The following is a 27676-nucleotide window of genomic DNA, read 5'->3' as shown; positions in this document are numbered from 1 at the left end:
ATTGCAATTTCTTTGACAGCTGTCATGACTCAGATCTTACTAAAATTTCTGGTTGAACTACTGTTTTAAATATTCGTGACACGTTCACAGATGCAGGCAAACACGTTTGCGTTCCTAACCTCCTCCAGCTTTGCTTACCACATAAAAGGGGGGTAATAGGGAGTTGAAGATAGCGTTAAAAGTTGGAAACAAACAAGTATACACTCTATTTTTGTTTGTTCTGTGGTTATCGCTCGCAAATAAACCACTTTTTTTTCTTTTTTTTTTTGGGGGGGGGGGGGGGGGTATAATATATAACTAAATAAATAAATAAGTAAAAAGTAAAAAAAAGATAAATCAAGACAAAATTGAGAAGATTTGAGGCATTCATCACCAAAAGGGCATAATCTCATTAAAATATTTATTACAGGAATCATGAAAAAATAAAAATACTACAAAAGACAGATCTGTTCCGGCAAGCAGGAATGGAAAACATTTCACTTTGCTCTCGTTATTTCCTTGGCTTAGATTTAACATGTAGCTAAATAATTTCTGTCACAACAAACGTGGTACTCTGACGACACCCTTTTCTGATAGTTAACAACACGGTGAACCCAAAATAAGGCTATGCAAATGTGGATGATGGGTTTGCACGGGTACAAGCTGTACTTGAAACATGAAAGCATTTCTGGTATTTTAGAGCACATTCAGTACCGAACGCCCTCTTCCTGTTGGTGAACGGAGAGGAAAACACTAATCGCTGCTGAACTGAATCAAGCACAGGAAGAAAGAAAAGAAAAAGTACAGAAAAGCCAGCTCATACTGTTGAAAACTAATTCTGTATTAATCTTTAGTAATGAAAAGTAATGGGACTCATGACCATCATAGTAATTTGTAGTTTACACCAATGACTAGACTGAACAGACCAGTGCTACAGGCACAAATCCATATACTGATAGTGTATAAGGCTTTTGAGAAGGCAAATACATGCACTTCAGGCAGCAAGTGTTCTTCTGTTAAACTGTACATCCTGATTCACTTCACCTGAAGATCTTTGGTTTTTATTCAAAGAGCCACAATGCATCTGAGTGCTAGTTTGGCAGTTAGGACAAAATGGTTCATAAAAGACATTTCTAAATCAGTCCTGAAGTAAAAAGTTGTATTTCCCGAAGTCAACTTCATCGGGCATGATGAGCATGTCTTCCCGGGCTTTGGCAAGCTTTTGTCGCAGGAAATCCCTTCTCTCGGTCCATTCGTGCAGCTCCTCCAGGCCGTGGGCGTAGTCACAGCTCACACCGTCAGCACAGGGGCCATCAAGCCTGGAAACGGAAAAACATGATGCTAAATGATTTTCTGAGTTTGTCGTCTGGTTTTTATTTCAATATCACAAAGTGTTCATTCCATGTTTGACAACTGGAAATTTACAACAAACTAACATTTTTCTACCTCCTGAGACCCGGGCTTTTGTTTGATGTGCATTTTTTATGTCTCCTTACTATTTGGGATCAGTAGGACCTAATTTTTGTTGAAATTAAATTTTTGCTTTCTATGTGCTGTTGAGCTATGTCAAATCCAATGGCCTCACATGAGGACAATGGGTTTATTTTCTCTCTATTTCCCTTTCTTGGTCCTGCCCTGCATCCTTGCACATCCTGGTCAGGTTCTAATAATAAAAATATGATACATTTTATTTGCAATATACTCAGCATTTTGAATGAAATAAAGTGCTACAGAGTAAAAACATGGTATTAGGTTATATCTCTATATCATTTATATTTATATATCATTTTCAATTGTTTTCTTTCCTATTACAAGGAAATAAAAACTTGCTCCAATGGCAGATTATTCTACTTATTTCTAATGAAAATGTGCTTTAAACAAATGGAAATCTAAAAACAAGTATTTTAAGTGTAATGAGACTTATTTTGACTAGAAATTGGACATTTGGGCAAGAAATAAAGACAAATGTTCTTGGAAAGAATTTACGCGTTTGCAGTGAAGATAGACCCGATGTCCTCAAACGAGTACTTCATGTTTACAGACGTTGTAGCTTGCTAATATTACTCAAATATATATAAAAAGCATGCCATGTGAAGCTGCAGACGTTATTGTGCATAAATATACTAGTTTCAATCATAAAATTACGTTAGGATTTTTACCTTGTCCATATTTCTGTCGGGAGCTGCCATAGAAGACTTTCATTGAGATCCCAGCCATCTTGTTTTTTCCCAAATTAGTGTAATTTCATTATGAGACCACTAGATGGTGCAGGCGGGGGTCCCGGATGAGGACAATGGGTCAATGTTCGTACAAATGAAGTATCATGGCGCACAACAGCAGAAATGTAATGTCCTCATATGAGAACGCAGGGTCTCAGGAGGTTAAAAGATACTTAAAGCCACTCTAAGTAGCAATACCACTTCTGTCCACACGATAACATGCGGCAACTCTGGGGGACGGTTCAGCCCGTCTTGTATCTCCACTTTTTTACAGCTCGGATGCACTTCTTTGATTTTGTGTCTAGCCAGACGCTGATACGGGAAGTTTCCTGTGATATGCTGCCTCCATGTGGTCAGATGTGGTATTACTACAGAGGGTGGCTTTAGCACAATTCAACAAGGTGATTCAAAGTGCTTTACAGAAACATTAAAACATCATCACATGGTATAAAATAAAAGCACGATTTAAAATTTAAAGAAAAAAGAACAATAGATAAAATCAGTAGTTAAAAACTTAAATACACTGAGTGTTTCAGCTGATCTGAGGCTTTCTGGGAGTTTGTTCCAGACATGTGGAGCTGAACGCAGCTTCTCCGTGTCTGGTTCTGATTAATACACTAACAGAGTTCTCCGTTCTCAGAGGGCAGGTTTACTCGTAGTTCCTAGAGTATCCAAATGCAGATTTGGAGGGCGGGCGTTCTGCTATCAGGAACTGTTACTGTGGAACCAACTTCCTATCTGGGTTAAGGGGGCCGACACCACCTCCACCTTTAAAACCAAACTTAAAACCTTTCTGTTTAGTAAAGCCTATAGTTAGTGTTAGTAAGTCAAGTTGTTTCCCCGCTGAAACCACAAGCCGGTACGGGAGAGTATCTTACTTGGGGCAGAGTTCAAAGCGCGCCCCGGGGAAACGGTAGCTCCACGTCAAAGCCTCGTCTTCTCCCTCACAGCTGAACACTTTATCCTTGTGCTTCTCAGTAGAAATGTGCTGCTGCCACTGTCGCTCACTGTTGCTGTGTTTACCACACAGACGGCAGTAGAAGCCACTCTGAAACACCAAGGGAGACTTTCAGCTAAGCCTTCTTACCAATCTGCAAACATGAGCTGCTGCAACTGTTCCACATTGTTTTTTATAAATGAGCTGTTAACCCACCATCTGTTCGGCATAGTCCGTCGGCATGACGATGAATTTCTCCTCCGGGCTCGGCTGAGCGAGCACAGCTCCGTCTTCTTGGCGGTTGTGAGCGGCCAGCGCCAGCCACATGTCGTATATCTGCTGCATTTCCCGCACTGCAGGGACAAACGGCAGTCTCTCATCACCGTCAAGATGCTCAGAAGGTTTTTTTCATGCATTTAACAGTCCAGAATCACAAATGAAGGTTAACTCAATGTAAAAATCCCAACTTAATGTTCAAGTCGAGGGTTTGCCAGAGCAACCTCGCTGTATTTCCTCAGTGAAGTTATTAACTCACGGTCGTTATTCTTCATATACATCCACATCTCCCTCTCCTCTTGGCTGTGGGCAAACGTGCAGTTCCCAGTGTAGTTACATTTCCTCTTCTCCAGAATCTGAGCACACATCTGCCGGGAGAAAACCCAATTTACTTAACCACTGCAGAGGACTAACAGTCAACAGATAAGAGAAAAACAACATCAGCCAGTGACGAGGAGTTTAAAACGATGCAAACAATTGACCTGAATGCTGTTCTGAAATTCAAAGACATGTTATCATGTTCCTCATATAACTAGAGGAAGTCTTTTAGATTATACGTTTAAATAAAGGGGCGAGAAATAACTGTTCTGTGGTGAAATACTTCTTATACATCAGATTATTCAGAGAAATATTATTCCTGTATAGTCATGGATTCAAACGGGAGATCATTACTTCATTGCTACATGTGCTCTTCAGCCTCCCTGGTAAGCAGGTCAGCAGGGAGCTGGAGGAGAGAGTTGGGTCAATGGTGGAACGTCACATTCAGGAGGAACAATCTGGACCTCCGGACCCCTCTATACCCTCGCTAGGGTCTTGGAGGGATTGTGGGAGTCGAGTCAACCACTCCACATGTGTCTGGGGGACTTGGAGAAGACGTCTGTCTGGGCTCCCCAGGGTCTCCTGGGGGGTGAGTTCACTGGGAATACCGGTGAGATCCGATCAGTCCAGTTCCAACGGAGCGGGAGTTTGGCCAGTAGTAGGTTGAATGTGTTTCCAGAGTCAGTGGGACTCTGGCCAGGGTTGATTCTGTTTATAAGTTTCATGGGCAGTGCCTCTTGGGCGTCCCAGAGGGGGTCCGGTTGGTCGGTGTCAGGATCTCATCTCTGCTTTTAGCAGAGGATGTGTGGGCCGGTCTGTGTCGTGGGGGGGATTCTTCTGCCCCTCGCTGGAGCTCTGAGCAGACAAGTGTGAGGTTGTAGGGTTGAGAAACAGCACATCTAGATCTGAGACCAGGGTTCTGAGACGGAAATGTCATTGGGGGGAGGAACCAGTCCAAGTGTCTCAGGGTCTTATTCGTGACTGAAGAAAGGACGGAACGGGAAACTGAAGAACTGATCCAACAATTAAGACTATAAACCAGTTGATCTTTGTTCCTGCTCTCACCTGTGGTCATGAACTGAAGTTAGTGAACCAAAAAAGAAGATCATGAATACAAGCGGTTGAAATGAGTGTCCACAGCAGGATGGGTGGACTCTCCCTTAGAGATGGAGGGAAAAGTTCAGTCATCCAGGAGGGTCAACTGACGTGGTCTGGGCATGTGGTCAGGAGACCTCGTGGTGTCCCTGCAGGGATGTCTCAGGCATGCCAACTGGCAGTAGGGCTCAAGTAGGAGCTACGACATGCCAGAGAGATTATATATCTCGGCTGTCCTTGAGCCGCCTTGGTGTCCTGGAGGAACTAAAAGTCTGGACGTCTCTGCTCAGCCTGCAAACCGTAGCAGCGATAATCAAATCTACGCAGCGTCCTTCACCTGTGCAATGCTTTTTTCTCTTATTTTTTAAAGCAGGGCGTTGTCAACTTAAATGGACTAACCTGCCACTGGTGCGAAGGTTTTATTCTGTAACAACAAGCCAAATGTAGAGAGGAGCCGTGGCATGAATGGGAACCATTATCTCTCTTCTAGCTTTTCCAGCATTTCAATAAATATGTAAAAAACAAACACAGCAAATGTAAGAACTCTCCTTCAAAAGCACCAGAGGTACTACATAGAAAATACACGGGAATACGGCGCAGGGAGCATCAGAAGAGAGCCGTGTTCATCATGCTGGTGTGGGGGAAGCGGACGAAGGCTGGGAAGATTTGAGGAAGCAAACCTACATCATACTGCACAGGGAAGTTCTTGGCGTGTGGCAGCGGTCGGACTTGAACCCATTTACTTCTCTCTGGGCACTTGACCAGCAGAACACGCCTCTCTCTGGTCCACCTGAACCACAAACAAACAAAACATAAAGGGAGGATTTTCTTTTAAAGCACTTGTGTGAAGGGCGAGCTGCTTCCTGAACTGACCGAATGTGAATGAGCAGATTTGAGCTCATACGAGGACTCCTGTCACACTGAGTGATTATCTAAAAGACGACTTTTGTAATTAAAGTAATCTCCAGACTAGTAGAGGAACGAAGCAGATGAACTCGCTTCACTCACGTGTGTCTGGCTTTGGCTGTGCAGTACTTGAGGGCTTTGTCCGGTTCACTGATCAGGCCGTCCCGCAAGCACTGAGCGCACACAAACTTCATCTTCATATTAAGACTTTTCCCGGCGCCGGCGCCTCCTCCCGCTCCCGCTCCTCCTCCAGCTGCTCCTCTGACTACAGTCCTCCCGGGAGGCAGCTGCTTACACCAGATGATGGAGATAAAAGTGAGCTTCTACATGAAATGCCTCATAAAGTTAAATGTTTAAGAGCTCTTTAAAATGACAACCTCAGTTGTGAAAAAGTTGGGTTACATAAAATGAAAATAAAACTAGAATGCAATGACTGCCGAATCTCATTTTGTGAACACTAGAACACAGAAGACATTTCAAATGTTGTAAGGAACATATTTGACCACTTTTTTTCAATTCGATGGAAAACAACACTCCTTTAAAACAATACAATGAAATAAAACATTGAGACTTGGGCAACAAAATGCTGATGAAGTACAGTAAAAGTACAGTAAATGCTAAAAAAGCAGCACACTGAGGAGCAATTTGCAGCTTTTTGAGCTAATTGTCAAAAGGTCAGCGACAACAATGGGTATAAAAGAACTTCTCTGAGAGGCAAAGTCTCTCTAGGTAAAAATGAGCAGAAGGGGAACCAATCAGTGAAAAAAATCTATCTACAAACTGTGAAACAATCACAGACTAATGTTCAATAAATAATATGTCAAACCTTCTGAATCATGCATTATCTACAATATCAGCAATGTTATTCAGAGAATCTGAAGAAATCTCTGTGCATACGGGATACGGTCAAAAATAAACACTGGATACCGAAGATCCTCCGGCCATCAGGCAAGGTTTTGTGATGGAAAATACTGCACGGGCTCAGTAAAACATACAGAAATCCTGATTCACTGTACCGCCCACGCAAGCAGTTTAAGGTTCTATCATGAGAGAAGAAGCCGTATGTGAACATGATCCAGACATTTCAGGGCCAATGCTCATTTCAGATGAATTGAGGCAAAGATGAAAAAAAAACTGTCCTTAAATAAAAAATAAATTAATTAATTTAAAAAATCTGAATTTGAAATAGTTTTTTCGGACACAGAATCCTCTGGATTAAAGAAGAGATGAACCATCTGGCTGTTCATCAGCATCACATTCAAGTGCACCTCTGAAATGAGCAGGTTTGACATCTGAAAAGGAAAGATCACAGCTGAAAGGTTTGGGAGCAACAAACGCTCCCATCCAGGCCGTACCTAACGTCTTTCTCAACCACACGACACATTTGTCATAAGAGTGAAAACTCAACATCAAAGACCCAAAAGTGAGCGGCTCCAATCCCGTATCAAACAGTAACATTCCTGTCCTAAAACTCCAGCATCTGAGAAGATGAGAGGCTACGCCGTGGTGAAGTCGTGATGGTGATAGCGCTTCAGCTGTTACGAATGTGACAACGAGACAAAGTACCGAGACGGTTCAGCAAGACTCGACACACAGGTGGACCCATGATTTAAAGAGAAGAAGAAATAAAGGTTTCTTACTCTGTTCATCCTATCTTTGCTTGAACTTTGCTCCAACTTGTCATGATACCTCAGGGAGACTTTGACAATCTCATCACGGCTGATGCCTGTAAACAAACACAAAAATGAAAACCCATCTTCAAGTCTGCATTACAGGACTGGCTCAGAAAATTAGAATATTGTGATTTTCTGTAATGCAATTACAAAAACAAAAATGTCATACATTCTGGATTTATTACAAATCAACTGAAATATTGCAAGCCTTTTATAATTTTAATATTGCTGATCATGGCTCAAATATCCTATCTGAGAAAATTAGAATATTCTGGGAATCTTAAAAAAATCTTAAACTGTAAGCCATAATCAGCAATATTAAAATAATAAAAGGCTTGCAATATTTCAGTTGATTTGTAATGAATCTAGAATGTATGACATTTTTGTTTTTTTAATTGCATTACAGAAAATAAAGAACTTTATCACAATATTCAAATTTTCTGAGACAGTCCTGTAGATTAACCCTCCACAGTTGGCCCACATGCAACGAACATTAAAATAAAATAAAAAAGTTACACAGTAAAAAAGAGCCTTCAACATCTTCCAATAACCCTCAAGTTAACTTTTTAAAGTTTCATGTATTTTATTGACTGCCCTGCACCAGGTCAAAACTCTTAACATGTTTCGTATGTTCCGTATTTTACTGGTTATTTAAACTCATCATTCCCTGAAAAAAAACAAAAAGCAGTTCATGAATCCTCCTGCCATCGGAGCGCAGCATGCTTTTTTTTTAAACTAAATTTATCAGTGCTAATCTAAAACAAGAGATCAACCCTCCCATACCCATCTCACCCTCAACTCAAGCAAAACTTCCTAAAAAATAATCAAATATGCCTCTAAATTAACTAAAATTCACCTTTTTACATGAAAAAAGACCAACCCAAAACACTATTTTGAGGCGCTTTAATGACAAAGTGAAGATTTGTTTTTTCATTCAGTATAAAACAGCTGTTGTGAACGCCGTTTATGTTCAAAATTAAAGATTGGCCATTTTAAGACATTCAAAATAAATTTTCCTTTTTTATTTTCCCCTTTTGAATCAAGCAGACTAGACGCGTTTTGTTTGTTTGTTCTTGGTTTAAACATTTTGATTAAAAACATGTCTTGTGTGGTCAAATTTGCTTTTGCAATAAATAAATAAATACTGGACTAACTCTCATGCAAAGAATCTTCTCTTTAGATTATCAACATTTTAATGAAGTTGTGAATCGTCTACATCCCTCATGGGAAACATATTCACATTCATGGATGATTGTTTGTGCAGTCTGGATCTGTGTGAAGCCACGCAGCCCCCGACGCCCCAAACCCGTATCAAGGTCAGTCTGTCTCGGCTCTCGGTACCGCAGATGCTTCCCGCAGATATCAAAGTCTTCAAACTCAGCCTGGAGTTCTCACAAGCTCAAATTCAATCAACGCAACGAGAAAATATCAAACTCAAAACTTCAGTCAAAACTAACCACACAAGTCGTGGCCTCCGTCTTTCTTTTAGTGTTGCTGCATGTTCACTAACTCTTCTCAGGAATACCAGACATCTCCAACAACCACAATCTGATCATTTCAGATGTAAATTTCCAACAAATACTTTAAACAACTCGCCTTCCATCATATTCACCACCTGAAGGACCTGAGTACAAGGAATTTGAGATCTGCAGGGGACAGAACTAGGTTATGGGAATTGAGAACCGGTTCATGTTTCCAATCCTTGGAATCGTTTGCAAATTTTGCAAATGATTTTCGATTCCAGTGGGCACGGATGACGTCATCACGCACGTTGCGAAGCGCATTGCATTGTAACGTGCGTAAGCTAGCTGTCAATAGTAAACATGGCGCCCAAGCGATACAAATGCTCAAAAGTCTGGTTACATTTGAGTAAAAAAGACGACAACAGGGCAACTTTCGATACTTATTAAGTGAATATTTCGTCAAAGGGAGGCACCAAATACGGCTCATCGCAGTCAGAACCATAAACCACATCAGGGGTCTCCATCAAATTCCTAACTCGGAGCAAACGTGGGATCAACTAACAAAACTTCTGAACCATTTACACAAAGAAACTCGCCTAAGAGAATTAAAAATGTCAGAAGTTAAAAACGCCGCAGTATAATCGACTTTATTCCTCGTGTTATAATTCAAAGAAACAAGTCGGGTCATTTGTTATCAGTAAAAATGTTAATTTAAAATAACCCCTTTTACTGGCCCAGGAGGCCCAAGAGTGATTTACTTTTAATACCTCTATTAATGGTTTAAAAAAACAAAACAACCAATGATTCACTGGGGACCCCAGAGGGGAACAGCCAAAAGAAAAAGAAGAACACAGCGCTCCATAAAAAACCCAACAATGACGTTCTTTAATTTCCATTTTCGGGATAGTATCTGCTGTTATTTCTGGATATTCTCTACATTAGGCTAAACTCAGCGGCCCCACCAGAAACACAACTCTCGACCGGAGGTGACCGTTGTCTCTTGTCTCTCTCTAACATGGACCTCAAAATAATAAGTAAACCACTAGCAGCACAAGTCGAGCCGGTTATCCCCTCGCCCATTCCTCCAGAGCAAGCAGGCTTTTTCACAGGAAGACTCTCATCTCGAGACTGTTTAACCTCATTCATGCATCTAAACAGGAGAAAACATCAACTGTTGTATCACTGGACACAGAAAAAGCTCTTGATAGCAGATTTCCATCTCAGAGAATCCATCTTCTGTAATTATGTTAATTGCTGCTGTAAAGTTGGACATGTGTGTGTGTGTGTGTGTGTGTGTGTGTGTGTGTGTGTGTGTGTGTGTGCGCGTGTGTGTTCCAGCCCCTAGTGGCCAGTCAATGTACGATTTGCACGACCCAAACAAACCAGAATAAGGGAACTAATCATACTAGGGAATGGTACCGATTATCTACTCCGAGTGTCACTTTGGCCCTGAACGAACACTGGAAGCGCGTAGGAGAAGTCCTGGAAGCCTGCACGCTGTAGCAGACCTATTCTGGGATATATTACAGGGATAAACTGCCTGGGCTTCGTCTCCTTTCCAGAACAGCAGGATTCTTCCCCCAGGAATAAAAACTAAAGAAATTCTAATGCCTGGACAATGTCCAACTGTCCCTGTCAGGTAATACTGAAACAAACAAAACTGCAGCCTTTCTGTCTCTCCTTTCCCTTATAACGATGCTATACTTTAAAGCAGCACTATGTAACTTTTCCACCTTAATATCATATTTCCAGAGTCATTGTGATGGTACATCAACTTCCAACAGGTTTAATGAACCTCTGTCATGGTCTGAGGGGTCTGTATCGCCTTCACTGGCACTATGTAACTTTGAGGAGCATGGTACGAACCCTCCCATACTAAAAAACTACACATTTTTACGGCTTTGACTGCTTTACGGCATACGTCACTTCCCCCTCCTTCCCGATTCGTAGTTGAGACGAAAATGGGCGGGGCTTGGAGCGCAGCTCCGCAGAAGCTGGTAACCCGTTGCTGCGTTGTGGCTGCAGCACCTCCACATAACAGACGTGGGGAAAAGATCGCTAATGGTTTAACTTTTCACCGATTTCCTGCTCGGAGGCAGAACCACGGAGGCCAAGTATCTGAGATAACAAAGAGTCGTCGGCTCGGTTGGATCGCGGCTGTAACGACCAAACATAACCTTCCACACAGTATCACAAACAAACACTCACACAGACCGGGTCGGATCAAAACACAGGTTTTATTCTCCACTTCTCCAGCTAAACGCAGTTGCTGGCCAGCTCGATTAACCCCAATCTTCAGATAAAACTAGTTTGTTGAGGAAAAGATATTAACTCTATTTGTAGCTGCAGAGGAAAAAAATAATCTCACGAGGAAAACAAAAATAATCACGCCTCGGAGCGTCTTCACCATAATATAGCAGTCAAAAAAAAGAAAAGAGAAGTAAGAGTAATACAAAACATGTACTGTATTTTGTACTATTATACTAATTTATTGAAACACATGGCGAGTCAAACATTTACCAAAGCAGCTGCCAAACACTCCTAAACAAGGAGGCCTAAGACGTGGGTTGTGCAGAACTGTGGCAGTAAGTCCTTATTAAAGAGTGGAGGTCCACTCTTTAGTAGTGATTTCATATGGACCCAACCCGTTAATAATCATTATTTTCTCCATATACCGCTCCCTGGCTTCCTTGTTTAAGGTATCCCGGTAAATTCCAGTTCCTTTCCAGCAGTTTAACATCTTTTTTTTTTGCCTTCCGTCTGTTCACTTGGTGAAACAGAAAAGCGTCCCGTCTTCTCTCAAAACAGATGCACGCGACGGGACAGGAGTTTTACGGCAGTACGCGCTGGTGCTCATGGGAAATGTAGTGTTCTTTCTGGTAAAGCACTACCGCTTTTGTCCAAAAGATGCCGCCAAACTCAACAAAAGCTGAAAGTTACATTGTGCTGCTTTAAAGGATCCCTGAAAATGGTATATAAAGACCGTTTTTCCTGTAACCCACAAAGACCTTCATCTCTTCTCCCCAGAGACAGTCAAGCGTTGACAAAAACCCACAATACAAACCAACAAAAAGGTCACGGTTAGAGTTCATCATCAGGACATCGTTGTCCAGGACACAATACGACGCCTCCAGCTTCTCTTTTTAAATTTTGACTGGTCTATGAAAGTTTTTTCAGCTGCTCACTAATAAATGTTTTTGTTGTTTTTTAAAGGCGCAGTGTTTGTGAGGTTTGATGCGACCGCACCTGTGTGCCGCTGCACCCTCCAGGTCTTGAGCTCTATGACCGAGTGGGCGTACCCACACTGGTCCTCCCTCGGGCAGCCGTACCGGACGGCTTGCCGGCACAAATCCAGGTGGCACGTGACGCTGAGAGGACGAACTTTACTGTAGTTGACATTGTGGGTCCTCACCACAAACGCCAAGCACCTGAGGGGGGCGAGAGGGAGGAATCAGAGCGGTTACGATGCATGTTGAACGTTAAAGAAGGGTCCAGGACACGAAAACTCACTTATTAGCGTCAAAGTTGTGAGGAGCGTCCGAGTTAGAGCAGATGGCGGGATTACCACTGGAGCGCTTACTGATTATTCTAGGTTTCCCGTCATAGCACCTCTACAAAAACACAGAAAGAGCAAAAGAAAAAATGCAATGTGAGAAACAAAAGCAGACCAGCAACAGGAGGAATGAGTAATATTCCAGTATACGTGCGCTAACCTGACAGAGGAAGACGTACTCGCCCCTGTTTTCCTGCAGCAGGCGTATGATGCCGTTTACAGGGTCTTGACTGACAACCGGTGTGTCGAACAGCAGGTGTCTGTCCAGAGTCCCCTTCCTCTCCTCTGTCCACACGTCAATCTCCAGCTGGTTGTAGGCAAACGTGCACTTCTCCCCGAACTTGCACATGCCCAAATCCCCAGAGTTCATCAGCTCTGCACGTGTGAGATGATGCACACAGAGACACAATGATGATTTATTCAGGTTTCCTCTACAACTGCGCCGGGATTTGGGCGGACGCGTTCCTGACTAGTAGTTAGGTTACCAGCTCCGTCGGCCGAAATATCTGCAGAGCTGTCGTTAGACATTTACAGAGCAATATATCATTTCACATGGCGAGTCAAAAATGAGAGTCGATGCTGGGTTCATGCAAACAGGTGGTTGCTTCACTAGCCGCAATTGGCTGATCCAACTGTCAATCAATCATAATAGAAATAAATGTATTGCTTGATATAAACTTTCCTGATGTGGTACAAAAAAACCATAAACAAAGAAACTTCAAATGATTGAGACCAAGATAGTTTTCTGAACCTGTAGGCTGTCGGTGCTTCTGCAGTCGAGGAACTGCGACGAATCGTAGTTTCAAACGAGCATCAATAAGGAATTGAGATGTTTGGTGCCTGGGAACCTCTAGCGGCACAAAGCGGTTCTTTTGTCACCAGAACAGAGCTTGTGCCACCATGTGGTAATAAGTGGTATTGCTACTTATTGTCTTTAAAATTGAAGCTGAAAAGATGAATCAAGTACGGAAGCGTATTGCATTCTCTTGGAAATATAATTTTTCTCTATTTTTTGTGGGGGGTTTTTTTCCATCCTGTTTTTCTGTGTAATTATTTTCAGTTTTTTATGGTATCCCCCCCACCGGCCGGTTTTGAAAGCATCTGAAACAATCATATTCATTCCTTTATTGGGAGCTTGATTTAATGGAAGCAAACATGTACGACTTGTTTAGTTTAATCAAGTTTTACGTTGATCTGGGTTTAAGACACTGGGAGGTAGTCCTGTCTTTAAGCCATATAGAGGGTATTATCATTAGTTTGTCGACTTCACACAGACAGCTGATTTCCTCTACATAGCAATGTTTCTCCAGGAGCAGTCGGACTGATATGGCATGCTCCATGGATACAAGACGATGCATATGAAAGGCATTCAGGCTGGTTTCATGGTGGCCAAGAGACGATCAGAAGATTACTGTATATATTGGATCTGCACGGTGTGCAGCGGAGGAGGCGGAATCTCCTTCTGCGGCGTATGGGCGGAAAAAATTACCTCGAAAAACAGAAATAATTATAGCAAAAAACAACGCTTTTTCTTTGTTCCAAGTGAATGCAATACGCTTCCGTAATCAATTCATCTGAATCTAAATAAAACCTAGAACAACTATCTTGATATTTGAATAACTTCATTTTTAAAAGATGTGTTAAGAAATTACTATTTGAAAAGGCAGATTTTCAAACTTTTCAAAGACCAGAGCAGGTGAGCACGCAAGAATGTCAACAGATGTTACATCGACTGTTTTTAGTTTAAAATCCACTGAAAAAATAAGCATATAACGCATTACTAACACCTGGGCACCGACATCTGGGTGGGTTTGATGGATATTCTGCATAAAAATGCAGCAAAAACTGTACTTCTGCAAAAAGAAAGAGCCAACAGTGAAAGAGGACAGAGGAACTAAAATACAATTTTGAATCATCTACTTACTGCCACATGAGCACTATGTTACAACATCCAGTTCAGCATATAACTGAGGAAAAATGCACTCCTCGTGGAGTAATAGTTTGCTTCACAGATTGGATTTTTCTGTTTTTATTGGTCAAAATGTACTTTCATGTGCCCGTGCAACTAAATTTGAAAGGGGCACTGCTCATAGAAGAGGGGGTAAGGTTGATTCAGCAGGTTCAATCTCCTGCTTAAATTTGGATGCTGTGAACACAGTTACAGATGAGGCTGAAAAAGGATCTTTTCAAGCGCATGTCTGTGGTGTTCTGACTAAAGCATGTCAAACCTTTTATTAGAACCCCAGGAAATTGGCTCAACTTGCAAAAAAAAAAAAAAAAAAGAGGAGAAAAATGCACAAATGTGTTTTCTTTAGAGCAATCCTCCCAAATCCCACTGGTATTGTTGAGGTTCTCACCTCTGCAGAGTACAAACGGTCCAAAGAAGGACGTCCAGTTAGGACGAGGTCGAACCCTGGTCCACTCCGAAGGGAAGCCCGCCTTCCGTCTGCACAACAGAATGTCCCGGGTGCAGTTGTGGACCAGGTCGGGCTTGTGAACGAAAGAGTAAATCCCCACACCTAAAAATGGAAGAATTCAACAAATACACAGAAAATGTTTGAATAACTGCAAAGATCAAAATATAGTTGTGTGGGTCGGGGAGTTCACCTTGAAAATATGCTGTAAGCAGAAGTGCTCTTACTACGTAGTAATATCCTCACTAGATACGGAACGGGGTGATTACTATTCATTTAGGAGAGGATTTGACTCCCGACGTACCTTCCTTGGGGAAACAGGAGGAGCAGGCCTGCAGGAACTCATGGGTGGCAGAGAGGGGGTGGGAGATGGAAACAGGTCCCTGGCTCGCCTCTTCCTGTCCACAGTAAGAACAGGATTTCATTTCAAGCCCACAAAAAGAAAGGGAAGCAAACATGGGACGTGTAATCGGTCTCACGTTGTAGTGATGCTTCGGAGACCGTATGACTGGGGCCGCAGCGGCGTAAGAGTCTGGGAAACCTAAGAAGAAACAACACCACGACAATCACCCGATGCACCAAGATGAAAAGCTAAAACCGACACAAGCTATGATGCTGAAACAGGTGGACATTCAGGTTTATCCTCACATATACAGGTACTATTCTTAAAATGCTGATTGTTCTATAAGCAAATAGTTTTGAGACAAATAAAGATTATCTTTTAGGAACGTTTTCAAGATCAATCTATTCAGAAGGTTTGTGGGGTAATTAAGGCAAGAATGATGCAAGATTGGGTCAGAAACTTTGAAAAAAAGAGGAATGCTCAGATTATTTATCATAAACTGACAACAAAAAAAACCTATCTGGACAAAGAGTTTTTACTTCAAAAGGTCAAGTATGTGGGATGTGGTGACACCCAGTGGCATAATTTGGAGATTGTAACCAAATGAATCTCAACCCAAAACAGTAAAAATGAAGGTGGTTTGGTTTGTCCCAGCTGGTACGTGTAAGTAGCGCGGTGATGTAAGACTTAGACCTAAACGAGCAGAGCAGCTTCCATGTAATTTTTTCTTCTTTAATAACAATCGTGTCCGATCCCATCATAAAACACAGCGAACTGAAACTATAGCTGGAAAAAATAGTGTTGCAGGATGAGCTGGAGGGTAATCAGTCATTAGCAAGGCCATGTCAGTGAATCTTGTCCATACAGGAGATCTAAATGCCCACATCGGGTTTCACGGTAGATATCAGTTTGGGAAAAGCAAGACAAGATTGACCCAAACTGTACAAGCAGTACAATCTGGGTCAAAACTGTGTTAACTGAAGTTACGCTCTCTTCCTTTTCCTCATATTTCACTTATTTTTTTAACGTTACAGTGCTTTGTACTGTAATTTCTTTGGATATCTGGATACTCTGAAGTGACGTACTGAGTGATTTTCTTGATTGGCCCACCACTTAACAGACGAAGGGGAAGGGAGTGGGATGCGCTACTGCAGATGTAAGTCTACTAACCAATGCTATTGATACTGATGAAGAATTTTGACAGCTTGGCCCCCTGCAGGGGGAGGTTGCCCCAGTCCTACCTCCTGAAGGGCTTTGAACTGGACTCAAGACCTTTTGAGGTAGCTCCAACTTACTACTCAACTTCCTACCCCCCGGGCAGATCCCGACACCTGGAAGTTGGTTCAAACAGACATGAATCAAGAGAGCACCCCATGGGGTGATTTGGAGGTCTGTGTCAGTCATGCCAAATGTCTGATAATGACATTTGGCCCGATTCACATCAGACTGTAAATTACTTTTTGTCTCTTGCCTGATTCGTGTATTCCTGCATTTTTTGTTAAACTCCTTGTAATAGAATCTGGTTACAACGTCACTCGAGTCCCAGGGGAGTGCCGAGACTTCCAGCCCCCACAGAGACAAAGACCATACGGACTTCCTGATCCCTTAGGGGTGGTCCCAAAGCTAAAGGATTCACACATCTGACTGGCTCTCACTAGGGCTGGTTTATTCCTGTAACTTTTGTATAAAAACCCTTTGACTGAACCCATCTGGGTCGACACACCAAATACAGACTCGATCTGTGCTGGTCATGTCGACCGCCGGCTAAATGATTAAAACCTCTCTATACCACGAGCGGACTTCTGAACTGGTTTTTGATAAATTCCACAACAATACTAAATCTTAAGACAAATGTTAATATTATTTCACCAATGGGTTATAGTCACCATTTGAGCTGAAATCAGAGAGCGTGTCCAGGCTCGTCCCCCTCCCTGCAGCTGGTGGCCTCTTCACCCCAACAACATTCGCTGTGGGGAACGTGTCCAACGTATCAAGAGAGTCAAGCTGGTCCAAGCCATTGGAGCTAATTTTAGGAAGATCGCCACTCTGACCACTCGGATCGCAACTTTCCAGGGTGTCCATTTCATCCAGCAGTTCCCCAGGAGGCCTCGTTTCTGCATACATCTCCGTTTTAAGCTCCTTGACCTTTTCGGATACAGCAGCTTTTGGCAAAATGTCATCGAGAGAGTCGAGTCCATCCAGGATATCGAGTCCGTCCAGGATATCGAGTCCGTCCAGGGTATCCAGCCCCTTTGCGCCGGCACCGTTTCCAGCTCCAGAGGTGGAGAGCTCGTCCAGCTTGTCCAGGGTAGCGGTGGAGGCGGTGTGCCCGCCGCTCGTGAAGGAGTCCAGGGAGTTGAGCTGGCTGATGGCTGAGCTGAAAAAGGCCGGGGGGAGCTGGGGAGTCGGGGCGGGTAGGCCGGAGGGGGCGGCGTGACTGGAAGTGGAGGTTCTGGAGACTGAGAACGCTCCCTGGAGATGCAGAAACAAGAAGAGTCGGGTTTGAGTCAGAACCGCTGAAAGAACCTACGGCGATTGTAAAACATCTTCAGGCAAGACGGCAATTCTTTAAAACTATCAACAGTGTTCAATCAAGGAGAATTCCTCAAATAAGAACTGATTGAACATTGTCTTTTTTATTAGTATTACTTATTTATAATTTTTCCATATTTATTTATTCATTCATTTATTTATCCTATTAATTTATTTATTTTTGATGCTGTCTCTCTCTCTTAAAATAACCATCATTCTAGAAAACATACACACCCACATATACCCACATATAAGAAGAAATCTGAGCAAAAACATTGATTTTGTTGTTTTGTTTTTGTACTGCTTTGTTTGTCTGTGTGTAAAATTAAAAAAAAAAAATTTAAAACAAAAAAAAAAAGTTCAATCAGGCCTTTTAACAAAAAGGAAGAAAAATCCAAGACACTCTTCTTCAAATATAAAAAGCCTTTATTGTAATTAAAGGCTTTTTATATTTGAAGAAGAGTGCCTTGGATTTTTCTTCCTTTTTGATATCCTTTTTCCCACCAAAGAGCACCTTCGTCACATGACTTAGATGAACCTTGTGAGCACTCTGGACTTTCTTTTTTGTCAGGCCTTTTAACACTTGCGTATTTTTGACGTACTGTAATTCCTCCAATAAAGGAACTGGTATTTATTTATTCTGATTTTTGACCGACCGGGCCGCCCTTCGTCACCAGTTTCCTGTGATGGACAGGATGTCTGACTATGGCCGAGCCAAAAGGTAAATTTGACCTGCCAGCTGATTCATTCGTCAAACCTCATCAGCGGTGAGGAGCTGTGTGCACTTTACCAGGAGAATGAGGTTGGAGTTGTAGTCTAGTGGTTACAGAGGTGGGCTTGGGTCTGGAGGAGATTCAAGCCCCGAAGATGGCAAAAAATATACCACAATGAGCCCCTGAGCATTGCAAGACCCCTTAACCCTAATTGCTCCCCGGGTGCCAGAATAAAGGCAGCCCACTGCTACTAGTCCAACTAGTGATGGGTTAAAAAGCAGAGGACAGATTTCAGTGTGTTTCCATGTAAACTGATAAATAAAGTGATTATTAAAGGTTGGGAATACAAGCTGCTGACATGGGATTTCCTCCTTAGAGGCCGAGTTAAGGCTGTCATCTGGTCCGGATGTCGACTGGACGCCATCCAGAGGAGGAGCTTCAGACGTGTCCCAGGAAGAGGAGGCCGGAGGACGCCAAGACGGTCTGAAGAGACCATGTCCCCTGCTTCGGATCAACGTGGCTGGGGAAAATAAGTTCTGGGTATTTCTGCTCAGCGTGTTGCTCTCACAACTCAGAAAATGAGAGGATGCCTTAGTTTGATGCATCAAAATGTAATTTGAAACGGTGGGGGCAGCGTTTCCATGCACCTCCTACTTTTAGGAGCCGTGTGACAGCTGTTATTCACAATGGTTCAGGACAGAAGGAACAGCGCACATGCGTTTATGCCAGCGCAACAATCAAAACAGGTCAAATAAAACAGTTTTTTATTTGAGGGAATAAGAGAAAAATCGCACAATAACTTTCAGCCAAATAAACCAGAATAAGCAAGGTCGTTATTGACCTTTATCAGCGAAAGAAACAAACAGTTTACCTCACTTGGACCTTGTTCTGCTGGAAAGGAGTCCAGCAGACTGTCCAGGTCATCTCCGATCACCTCACAATCCTCCACAGCCTCCGCTCTGGCCGGCATGGCCGGGGCGGCGGGGGGGCTGGCGATGGGAGGGGGCGAGCTCACACGGGTCTGGGGCACACTGGCTGGGCTGACTGTGGAGAAACAGACGGACATTTCAGTGGACCCCCCCTTACTTGTCACCAGGGGTGTCAAAAGTATTCACATTCATTACTCAGGTATAAGTATAGATACTAGAGTTTAAAAATACTCCTGTAGAAGTTGAAGTATCAACTCAAGTTTTTTACTCGAGTAAAAGTATAAAAGTACTGGTTTCAAAACTACTTAAAGTATAAAAGTAAAAGTAATGTAAGGGGGAAAAAGCCATTAAGGACAAAAGCCATTGAAAATGAATGCATCTTAGTATAATGCAAATATATTAAAGAACCATATATGTGTACTATTGAGCATTAACATGTGTTTCAGAGAGCAGGAGATATGATGACTAGTTGCCTATAAGTATTGTAATGGTGCAAAAAGTCAAACTTCAGAGGCATGTTATCATTTATCCTAACCTTTATTGGAATGTACATCCAAGTTTAGTTGCAGGAATCTGAGGGAACGGATGTAAGAACAAAACTGGACAAGAACATCTGAAACAACCACAACCAAATTCACTCTATCCGGATGGAGCAATTTAACTGGATAGTTTTTTTTTTAAAGGCAGAAATGAAATAGAGTAACGAGGCTGTTTTTAAAATGTAAGGAGTAAAAAGTACAGATAATTGCGTGAAACTGTAAGGAGTAAAATTAAAAAGTATTCTGAAAAATAATTACTCCAGTGAAGTATAGATAACCAAAATTTCTACTTAAAAGGAGCTTGAGGCCGGATTGTGGCAAGATTTATGAAAAAAATCTGTATACATTTTACGTTTTCTAGTAATAATGTCAGATGAAGCGTTCCAAACCCAAAAGAATGAGCCCTCTAGTGTATCTCTCCATTGCCTTGAACAGGCTGTGTGCTGCAAAATGTGCTGCAATTCGGTCCCGAATTTCCCGCGCTGGGCTGCGGATGTGACGTCACATGACGCTGCATGCGCGTTCTCCCCGTTCTCCCGTGCCGGCTTCACTGTTGGCTGCAGTACCCCCGACGGCCGTCGTGGTGAAGGGTGGCGCTAGAGAGTCTCATTTCTTAAAAGGAGCCTCAAGCTCCTTTAAGTAAGGTAACAAAGTATTTGTACTTCGTTACTTGACACCTCTGCTTGTCACCGAACCAGACTGTCACGAGACTTGAATACAGACATGAAGAGTTCTCACCTGGGGCGACGGCACCCGGAGGATTCACGCCACTTCCTAAACTATTACTAGTGACCTGGAAATAAAGTGGAGGGAAAAATAGTTATTCCTTTATTTACTTCTCATTAGGACTCATGCAGCATCTCAAGTTTGTGTGTTTTTGTCCTGGTTGACTGTGAGGCGATGGATGAGAAAATGCTCCGGCTTTACTCACCTTTGCGCTGACGTAGGGTTTTCGAGTTTTCAGCCCCAAGAGGACCGACAGCTCCTGCGCGAGCTCCTTCACCTGTTTGTCCTGTCCAGAGTTGAGTGCAGGACATTTCATTTGTGCTGTAATACGCCATTACAACAGTGATGCTTTCTGTTATTGTGCAGCTCATTTCTAAGACCTTGCTGGCTACATAAACCGCCAAAAACACCGGCCCTGGTTTTACCTGGGGGGAAATGAGGAGACACCTGGAGATGAAGCTGTAGGCCTCCTTGTGCTTCCCCAGTTCCTTCAGACACAGAGCCTTCCTGTAGAGAGCTCTGCGGCTGTCCTTACACACCTCCAGGGCGCGGTTGCAGTCCTCAACACACTCATCAAACCTCCCCTGGGAAGAAAAGACACAGCATTAGAAGAAAAAAGGAGAAAATGTCCAATAAAGGAGCACGAAATTAAAATGAACACATTGAGAGACTGTGAATTTTCATTATTTGATTTAATGTTTGCATTTAAAACAAAATAAAACAGTACAAAGCAAAGATAATCAAAGCGAGCTTCGTGCATGAAAGGACCGGGAGGAATGCGTGTCTGCGTGGAAGCAGCGTGACCTTGTAATGCTGATAACACACAACAAAGTGATTTAGTGACAGTCACATTCCTTCAGGGGAGTAAAATTAGCCCGATGTCGGTTTTAGGGGCGCCCTCATAACTCAGGTGTGAGTTTGTGGACTAAAGGGAACTTCCAAAGGAGAACTTGGGCAACCTTGTTTGAACTATAGCTCCACCTGTAGCTTCTCCACCCATCACCCTTTCAGCATTATTTCAAGTTAACTGTGAAAAAAAACACACACCCATATCTGTGAACGGAAAACTTCTTACTCTGCACACAGTCCCACATCAGACTGCTGCTGTTGCAGGTATCTAACGGCCCCAGATCCATTTTTCATCGAACCAAACACACCAACATTCAACCAAACAAGTGCAGGAATGGACTCAGATCCGTTTTTTATATTGTGGAAACATATTTGCCAAATCTGAACTGTCACTTCCATAACTGCTGAACTGATTGTAGATAATAAAACTGCGTTTATAGGATGTTCTTTTACTATCACCTTCAGAGTAAAAGCTTTGAGAGCATGAGGGGAAACCAACTGTGACCCAAACGTAAGGTCACCAATCACAATGACTTCAGTCTGCATTGATTGGTCCAACACCTTTCATACAAATTCACCCTTTACTGCCTTTTAAGACATGCACAGTGTGACCATGTACTCATATACTAATACTGTCATTTGGCAGATGCTTTTATCCAAAGCAACTTACATCTGAGACACACACCATGGAGCAGTTAGGGTTAAGGCCTTGCTCAGGGGCTCAAGGTGGTTCATCTTGGTTGCCATTCTGGGGCTTGAACCTGCCCCCCTCTGTAGCCACTAAACTACCACCCATATAACCTTTGTACAAATTTTGCCGTCTCTTCAGCATCTACACAAGGAAATCTCGCGCTCGGCTAGCGTATTTAACCATATTGTTGGTGTTTCACGTGGTCAAGTTCCCACATCGGTAAAACCTAGGAATGGGCGATATTTTACCGTTCACGATATACCGTCAAAAAAATTCCCCAGGGTAAGAATTTGTCATCTCACGGTAAAAACAATAAATTCCTGTTGATGACGTTTTTGTGTGAAGCCTGATTTATGGTTCTGCGTTAAATCGACGCAGAGCCTACAGCGTAGCCTACGGCGTAGTGTACGCGGCGACGCACAACATAAGGTGCGCGTCGCCGCGTACCCTACGACAACAAACATGGTGGAAGGCGGATCTGAGAGCGAGGAGCTCGTTGTTAAACGAGGCTCCAGCTCCAGCTCTGGAACTGGTTTGGATTTAAAAAGAGTGACGAGGAGCAAACATCATCTATTATATGCAGAGTCTGCAAAAAAAACAGTGAGTGCAAAGGATGGCAATACAAGTAATTTATTATATATTTTACATTATATATTATATATCATTATATATATAACATATTATTATATAGAACAGCTGCTGCTGAGGTCTCCACCAGAGTGGTGTAATAATTGGTGTAGTTTAGTAGCATTTAGTAGTAGTTTTGGGGGCTCCAAAGACTGAATGTGGTGATAGATTTATACTAGGAACTTAATAGGTATTTTTTTTAACGTCATTTTTATCGTTATCGGGATAAATGCCAGAAATGGTCGTGATACATTTTTTAGTCCATACCGCCCATCCCTAGTAAAACCAGAGAAACACACGCCGGTCCAAACAGCGTTGATTTGATGTCCTAAGTCTGGGCTTCCCTGCTTAGGCTACTGCCCCCCCGCGATCCGACTTTGGATGAGGTGGAAGAAGATGGATGGATGTTTTCAACAGTTGTATTAAAAAAAATCTAAATGAAACAAAAATTAAATCCAGGATTCATGGAGCCGATATGTGATGGAAGATTTAGGATGTAATGTATCACTTTCAGTGCTCCGAGTTGAACACAACCCCTTAAGTCTGCGCTAGTGGGGGAACTTCCAGCCCCCATAACCTTCAGAGAGCCTTCAAAATAGTTTTGGCTAAATAGATGAAATGATTACAGGTTGATACATTTTTATTTAGTTTTACACCTGACTATCTGAAAATAGCTTTGGACACAAAGATGGAAGATGCACTACACGATGGAAATCTGCAGAATGCTGCTAGTGGTCTCTCACCATGCTGTGGTAGGCAGCAGCTCGGTTGACGTACAGACTCTCACGCAAAGCTTCAGGGATCTGCATGTCCTCTCCTTCGGCGTAGGATGAAACATTCAAGCCCTCGCTGAACTCTCTGACGGCCTGCTCCCACTGTTCACCCCGGAACAAGGCATTGCCCTCCTCTAGCAGGTTGCACACCAGATTGGTCAGGTAGTCCTGGGAGAGGGAGGAGAAAATGTTTAAAAATGCAGAAGCCGTGCTCCAGAAACACCAAGTTCTATTACTGAGCGGCAAAATCCCGACGTATCCCATAACTATGGTTTGTTTTCTATTCAATTACAGTGAGAGTTCATGTAGGCCCTTGATGCCATTTTTATGACTAAGTTCATGTTCTGCTCATCAAGAGCTCTTTCACTACTATTATTTGTTTTTCATTTCATTTAATGTACCAGTCTTCTCAATAAACCAGCTTTCTGGGCTGGTTTTGTGTTGCGTGCTGATGGAGAGGAACTCCGAGGAGATGGTTGTGCTACAAAAGGTACATAAGTATTTCATATAAACTTGGTTAAACTGTGAATTTTAACTTGGCTCCACACATAAGATCTAACAAGCACTTTTATTTAAAGGGTTTCTTGATTAACTTATTACTGATACGGTTACCTTTAAAATATTTGCATCAGTACTTAATGATGGTGACTTCATTCAGTCTGAATGTTTGGTTAGTTTTGTTGTCCTTTCTTTTTTCCCTTTTTTTTTTTAAACAAACGAGTCTAATAGGAAAAACAAAACTACCTTAAAGCAACATTAAGTGTACATCAATTTCACAAAAGATTCCCGTCTAAACATCTTCTTCTGAAAGACATCAACATATCTATCTGTCAATGAGGTAAGACATCAGCAGTGACCTAAGAGAACCAATTGTTGCTGCCAAGAAAGTATTGTTTGGTATGATGGGGGAGTCTGAACAGAACAGAGCTTAGGTTTGGCATTTAAAGGAGCACAATGGCTTTTCCACAGATGAAATAAAAGTGGAGATCTTGGCCATTGTAGCGCAACATAACAGTAAAAACATTCCATAACAATCGTCAACCTCAGAGGTGGAAGAGTGATGAATTGGGCTTGGTTCACAGCTACCTGGCACCTTTGAGACCACTACGGCAACCATGAACTCTGCCTAACAGAGTATTCTAGGGTCCAATACGAGCCCATCTGCCACACATCTAAAAGGTCGGCTGAAACTGGATCAAGCAAAAAGACAATGTCACCCAACACACGAGAAAATCTAGGGCAAAATGACTGAAAAAGAAAAGGAAAACCAGACTCAAACTGGTGCTATAGCCTAAACAAAGTCCAGACTCTTCAACTGTTTTGATATGTACAGAATCTGGCATTGTTTTGCTGAAACAAGCACTGCCTTTTATCAAGAGAGACGGATGGCAGCATGCTACTCCAAAACCTTCACACAGCTCGCCACTACTGGTACCTCCACACGTGCAGTTACATATGTTCACTTAAGTTCATGTTCATGTGAACTTCAACAGCCATCTAAAGTTCATCACTAAATCTGCCTATTACCACGTGAAAAACATTGCTAGATTTAAGGGGTTTCTGTCTAAACAAGACATGGAAAAACTTATTCATGCATTCATTTTCAGTAGGTTGGATTATTGCAATGGCATCTTTACAGGCCTTAACAAGAAATCAATCAATCCAGAACGCTGCCGCCAAAGTCCTTACAAACACCAGGAAACTGGACCATATTACACCGGTCATGAAATCACTACACTGGCTTCCAGTGAGTCAAAGAATAGAGTTTAAAATCTTACTGCTGGTCTACAAAGACCTGAATGGTCTTGGACCAAAATACATGCTGGATCTGTTAGTTCCTATGAAGCTCCTGTTGTGACTTGTTCTAGATGTCCAATTACTTAATAAACTATACTTTTTAAATAAGTCTAATGCCTATATCAATTATATATCAAATGATGGTTAATTGCAGAGTTACAATATCACCATACATAAGAAGTAGCCCGGGCTAAGTCTGAAGTCTTCACTGAAAGTTTCCATCTTTTATACAGTCGGGGCCTGAGGTTGCCCCTCCCCGGCCCCTCCTATCATTTGGCGTATTTTCCCCAACATTCCACAGTTATGTATTACATATTATTTTACCGGCGGTTGGATACGTTGTTTTATATTTTTCAAAACCAGTTATTCATGAGAAAGTCCCTCCTTCAACCAGATGGGACTTCATTAGACTGTAAATAGACTGAAGGCCATACATCGATATCCCAACAGCATGTTTAGATTACCATAAGGTTATCATTGCTTTAGTGAGGTGTTTACTGGACAGATAGTCTGAGGTTACACATGCATTTATCAATGTTAGACCTGGAACTGCACAGTGGTTTTTCTCTCCTGGTGTCAGTGTCAGACTTGAGAACATTACTTTGTTTGATAGCACTAAATTCAGTGATTGTTAGACAACCTGTCACTACACGCTGGTTTGTTGTGTGTCCCAAGAACCAGAACCAAGCAAGGTGAGGCAGTGTTCAGTTATTCTGCTCCTCACCGGTGGAACAAACTTCCTCTAGAGATATATTGTATCATAATTTTTTTTTTAATTTCTATTTCCCTTTTAATTGACTTGTTGCTGTTTAATTGTGTTTTAATGTTGATGTAAAGCACTTTGAATTACCGTGTGTTGAATTGTGCTATACAAATAAACTTGCAACTAGTTTGAGCAAGAAAAGATGACAAAGTTTTTGGTTTCTTGTTTTTTTCTTCACTAAGACTTGAAGTTATACATTTGAGATCCGGCATGTCTGTGATTATCCTTTAATACCCTGCAGTGTCACTAATGTCATGAGCAGTGAAAGGTTTCAGTAAGCCTCTCCAGCACAGTTTTCCAAATTCAAAGCGGAGCATTTCTCAATGTTTGACTTATGAGTTTCCGATGTGCCACGAAACGCTGTGTCTGCACAGCCAAACTGTTTAATTCAAATAATTCCCTTATTAAATAACAGTTTTCCAGGATATTGATGGTAATTTGATTTTTTTATTTTTTATTTTTGCAGCCGGCCGAGCATATCATAGCTTTAGACAGAGGAATGTTCACAGCACTGATCAAAGTTTATGGATTAGAGAGAAGTTGTGTAATTGAGTAGGGCCTATTACAAAATAACCTTTAAAAAAGTGAACATGTTAAGGGACCTGGTCCCCGTCTTTAAGTCATAGCAAACTGGAGTTTAGGACTTGTCTGCTGCAGGGCAGCTGCAATAGAGAGGAAACTGCTCAAATCAGGAATGAAACGAGAGACGGAAATCAACTCAGACAGACAGCTAGCAGAGTCCCACAACACAGAGTCATGAAGTGTGAGCAGACTACTACAGATCAACACACGAATGAGGTGGAGACAGTTTATCAGCCAGTACCTGGTAGCCCTCTGGGTCTGGATAAGCCAGAGGAGACCTGAAACACAAGAGATAAACTTGAGAAGCAGCAGGGGCACAGATCTGTGAGGATGCCAGTTTCACTTTCTGGTTCCTGGTCTCCCCAAACAGAGAGACCACCACTCACTGTATAAACGCCAGAGCCTTGCTTATCTCCTCCTTGCGCTTCTCTCGGGCAGAGTCCATGCTTGTTAACGGGAGTTTAGGGGGAAAAAAACAAAACAAGTGCGATTGTGAACAAAAAACGTAAACGCAGCTGATTTACGTCCACTTTACTCGGAAGAGCATGGGGAGAAACAGTCGCATCCGTCACATCCAGCTGCACGGGGTCTTCCTATCCACGTGGTCACTGTTATGAAGACGGACTCCCGAAACAAGCGTGTCGTCCTGCAGGAACTAGTCGGGGGTTGGCCGGGCCAGCTCCGGAGAGGCGCACCTACCCGGAGCAGAGATCAGGAAGTTCATTGAACCGAACCCCAGTCTAAAGGCGAGTCGTGGCGGCGCCGCCGCATAAACAGGCGGAGAAACGCACCGAGGAGTCGAGGAAACGCGGAGGAACGGTTCAGAGGAGGAAGGGAAACGAAACAACCCCCCCGCGGGGCAGCTATCCACCAACTCCTGCTAAGTTTCGATTCCTGGCTGCAAAGCTGCACAGGACTCAAGGCTGATTTATGGTTCTGCGTTACACCAACGCAGAGCGTACGCCGTACCCTACGACGT

At 42.6% G+C, this 27676-nt stretch overlaps 1 protein-coding gene across 3 annotated transcripts; it reads right to left on the bottom strand.

The window, feature by feature from the left end:
- Window positions 1-383: 383 nt before the first annotated feature.
- Window positions 384-27676, bottom strand: zc3h7ba (zinc finger CCCH-type containing 7Ba). Of its 3 annotated transcripts, XM_061711691.1 has the most exons (22): window positions 27489-27676; window positions 27084-27392; window positions 26939-26975; window positions 23526-23723; window positions 21041-21199; window positions 20821-20901; window positions 20628-20682; window positions 19293-19465; window positions 17063-17648; window positions 15313-15374; window positions 15138-15231; window positions 14777-14938; window positions 12580-12794; window positions 12377-12477; window positions 12113-12294; window positions 7371-7456; window positions 5833-6020; window positions 5509-5614; window positions 3671-3779; window positions 3352-3488; window positions 3077-3246; window positions 384-1298 (listed from the first exon to the last, which is right to left on the bottom strand). In XM_061711691.1, the coding sequence occupies exons 2-22, from the start codon at window positions 27140-27142 to the stop codon at window positions 1118-1120; spliced, it is 3141 nt and encodes a 1046-aa protein (XP_061567675.1). In that variant the 5' UTR covers window positions 27143-27392; window positions 27489-27676; the 3' UTR covers window positions 384-1117. The 3 variants fall into 3 exon arrangements, with proteins under 3 accessions (XP_061567675.1, XP_061567672.1, XP_061567676.1); XM_061711688.1 differs by having other exon boundaries at window positions 27084-27676; XM_061711692.1 differs by having other exon boundaries at window positions 5833-6017; window positions 27084-27674.

The sequence above is a fragment of the Cololabis saira genome, chromosome 21, assembly GCF_033807715.1.
Source record: "Cololabis saira isolate AMF1-May2022 chromosome 21, fColSai1.1, whole genome shotgun sequence".
Lineage (NCBI taxonomy): Eukaryota > Metazoa > Chordata > Actinopteri > Beloniformes > Belonidae > Cololabis > Cololabis saira.
Note: the sequence above shows the minus strand (reverse complement) of the source record. Positions and strands in the feature narration are given on the sequence as shown.

Excerpts from the sequence above, each read along its gene's own strand:
- zc3h7ba (XM_061711688.1), bottom strand. The coding sequence starts at position 27,142 with ATGGACTCTGCCCGAGAGAAGCGCAAGGAGGAGATAAGCAAGGCTCTG. Across the intron at positions 26,976-27,083 it reads AAGGCTCTGGCGTTTATACA|GTCTCCTCTGGCTTATCCAG; the intron begins GTGAGTGGTGGT and ends CTTGTGTTTCAG. Across the intron at positions 6,021-7,370 it reads GCAAAGATAGGATGAACAGA|CAGCTGCCTCCCGGGAGGAC; the intron begins GTAAGAAACCTT and ends ATCTGGTGTAAG.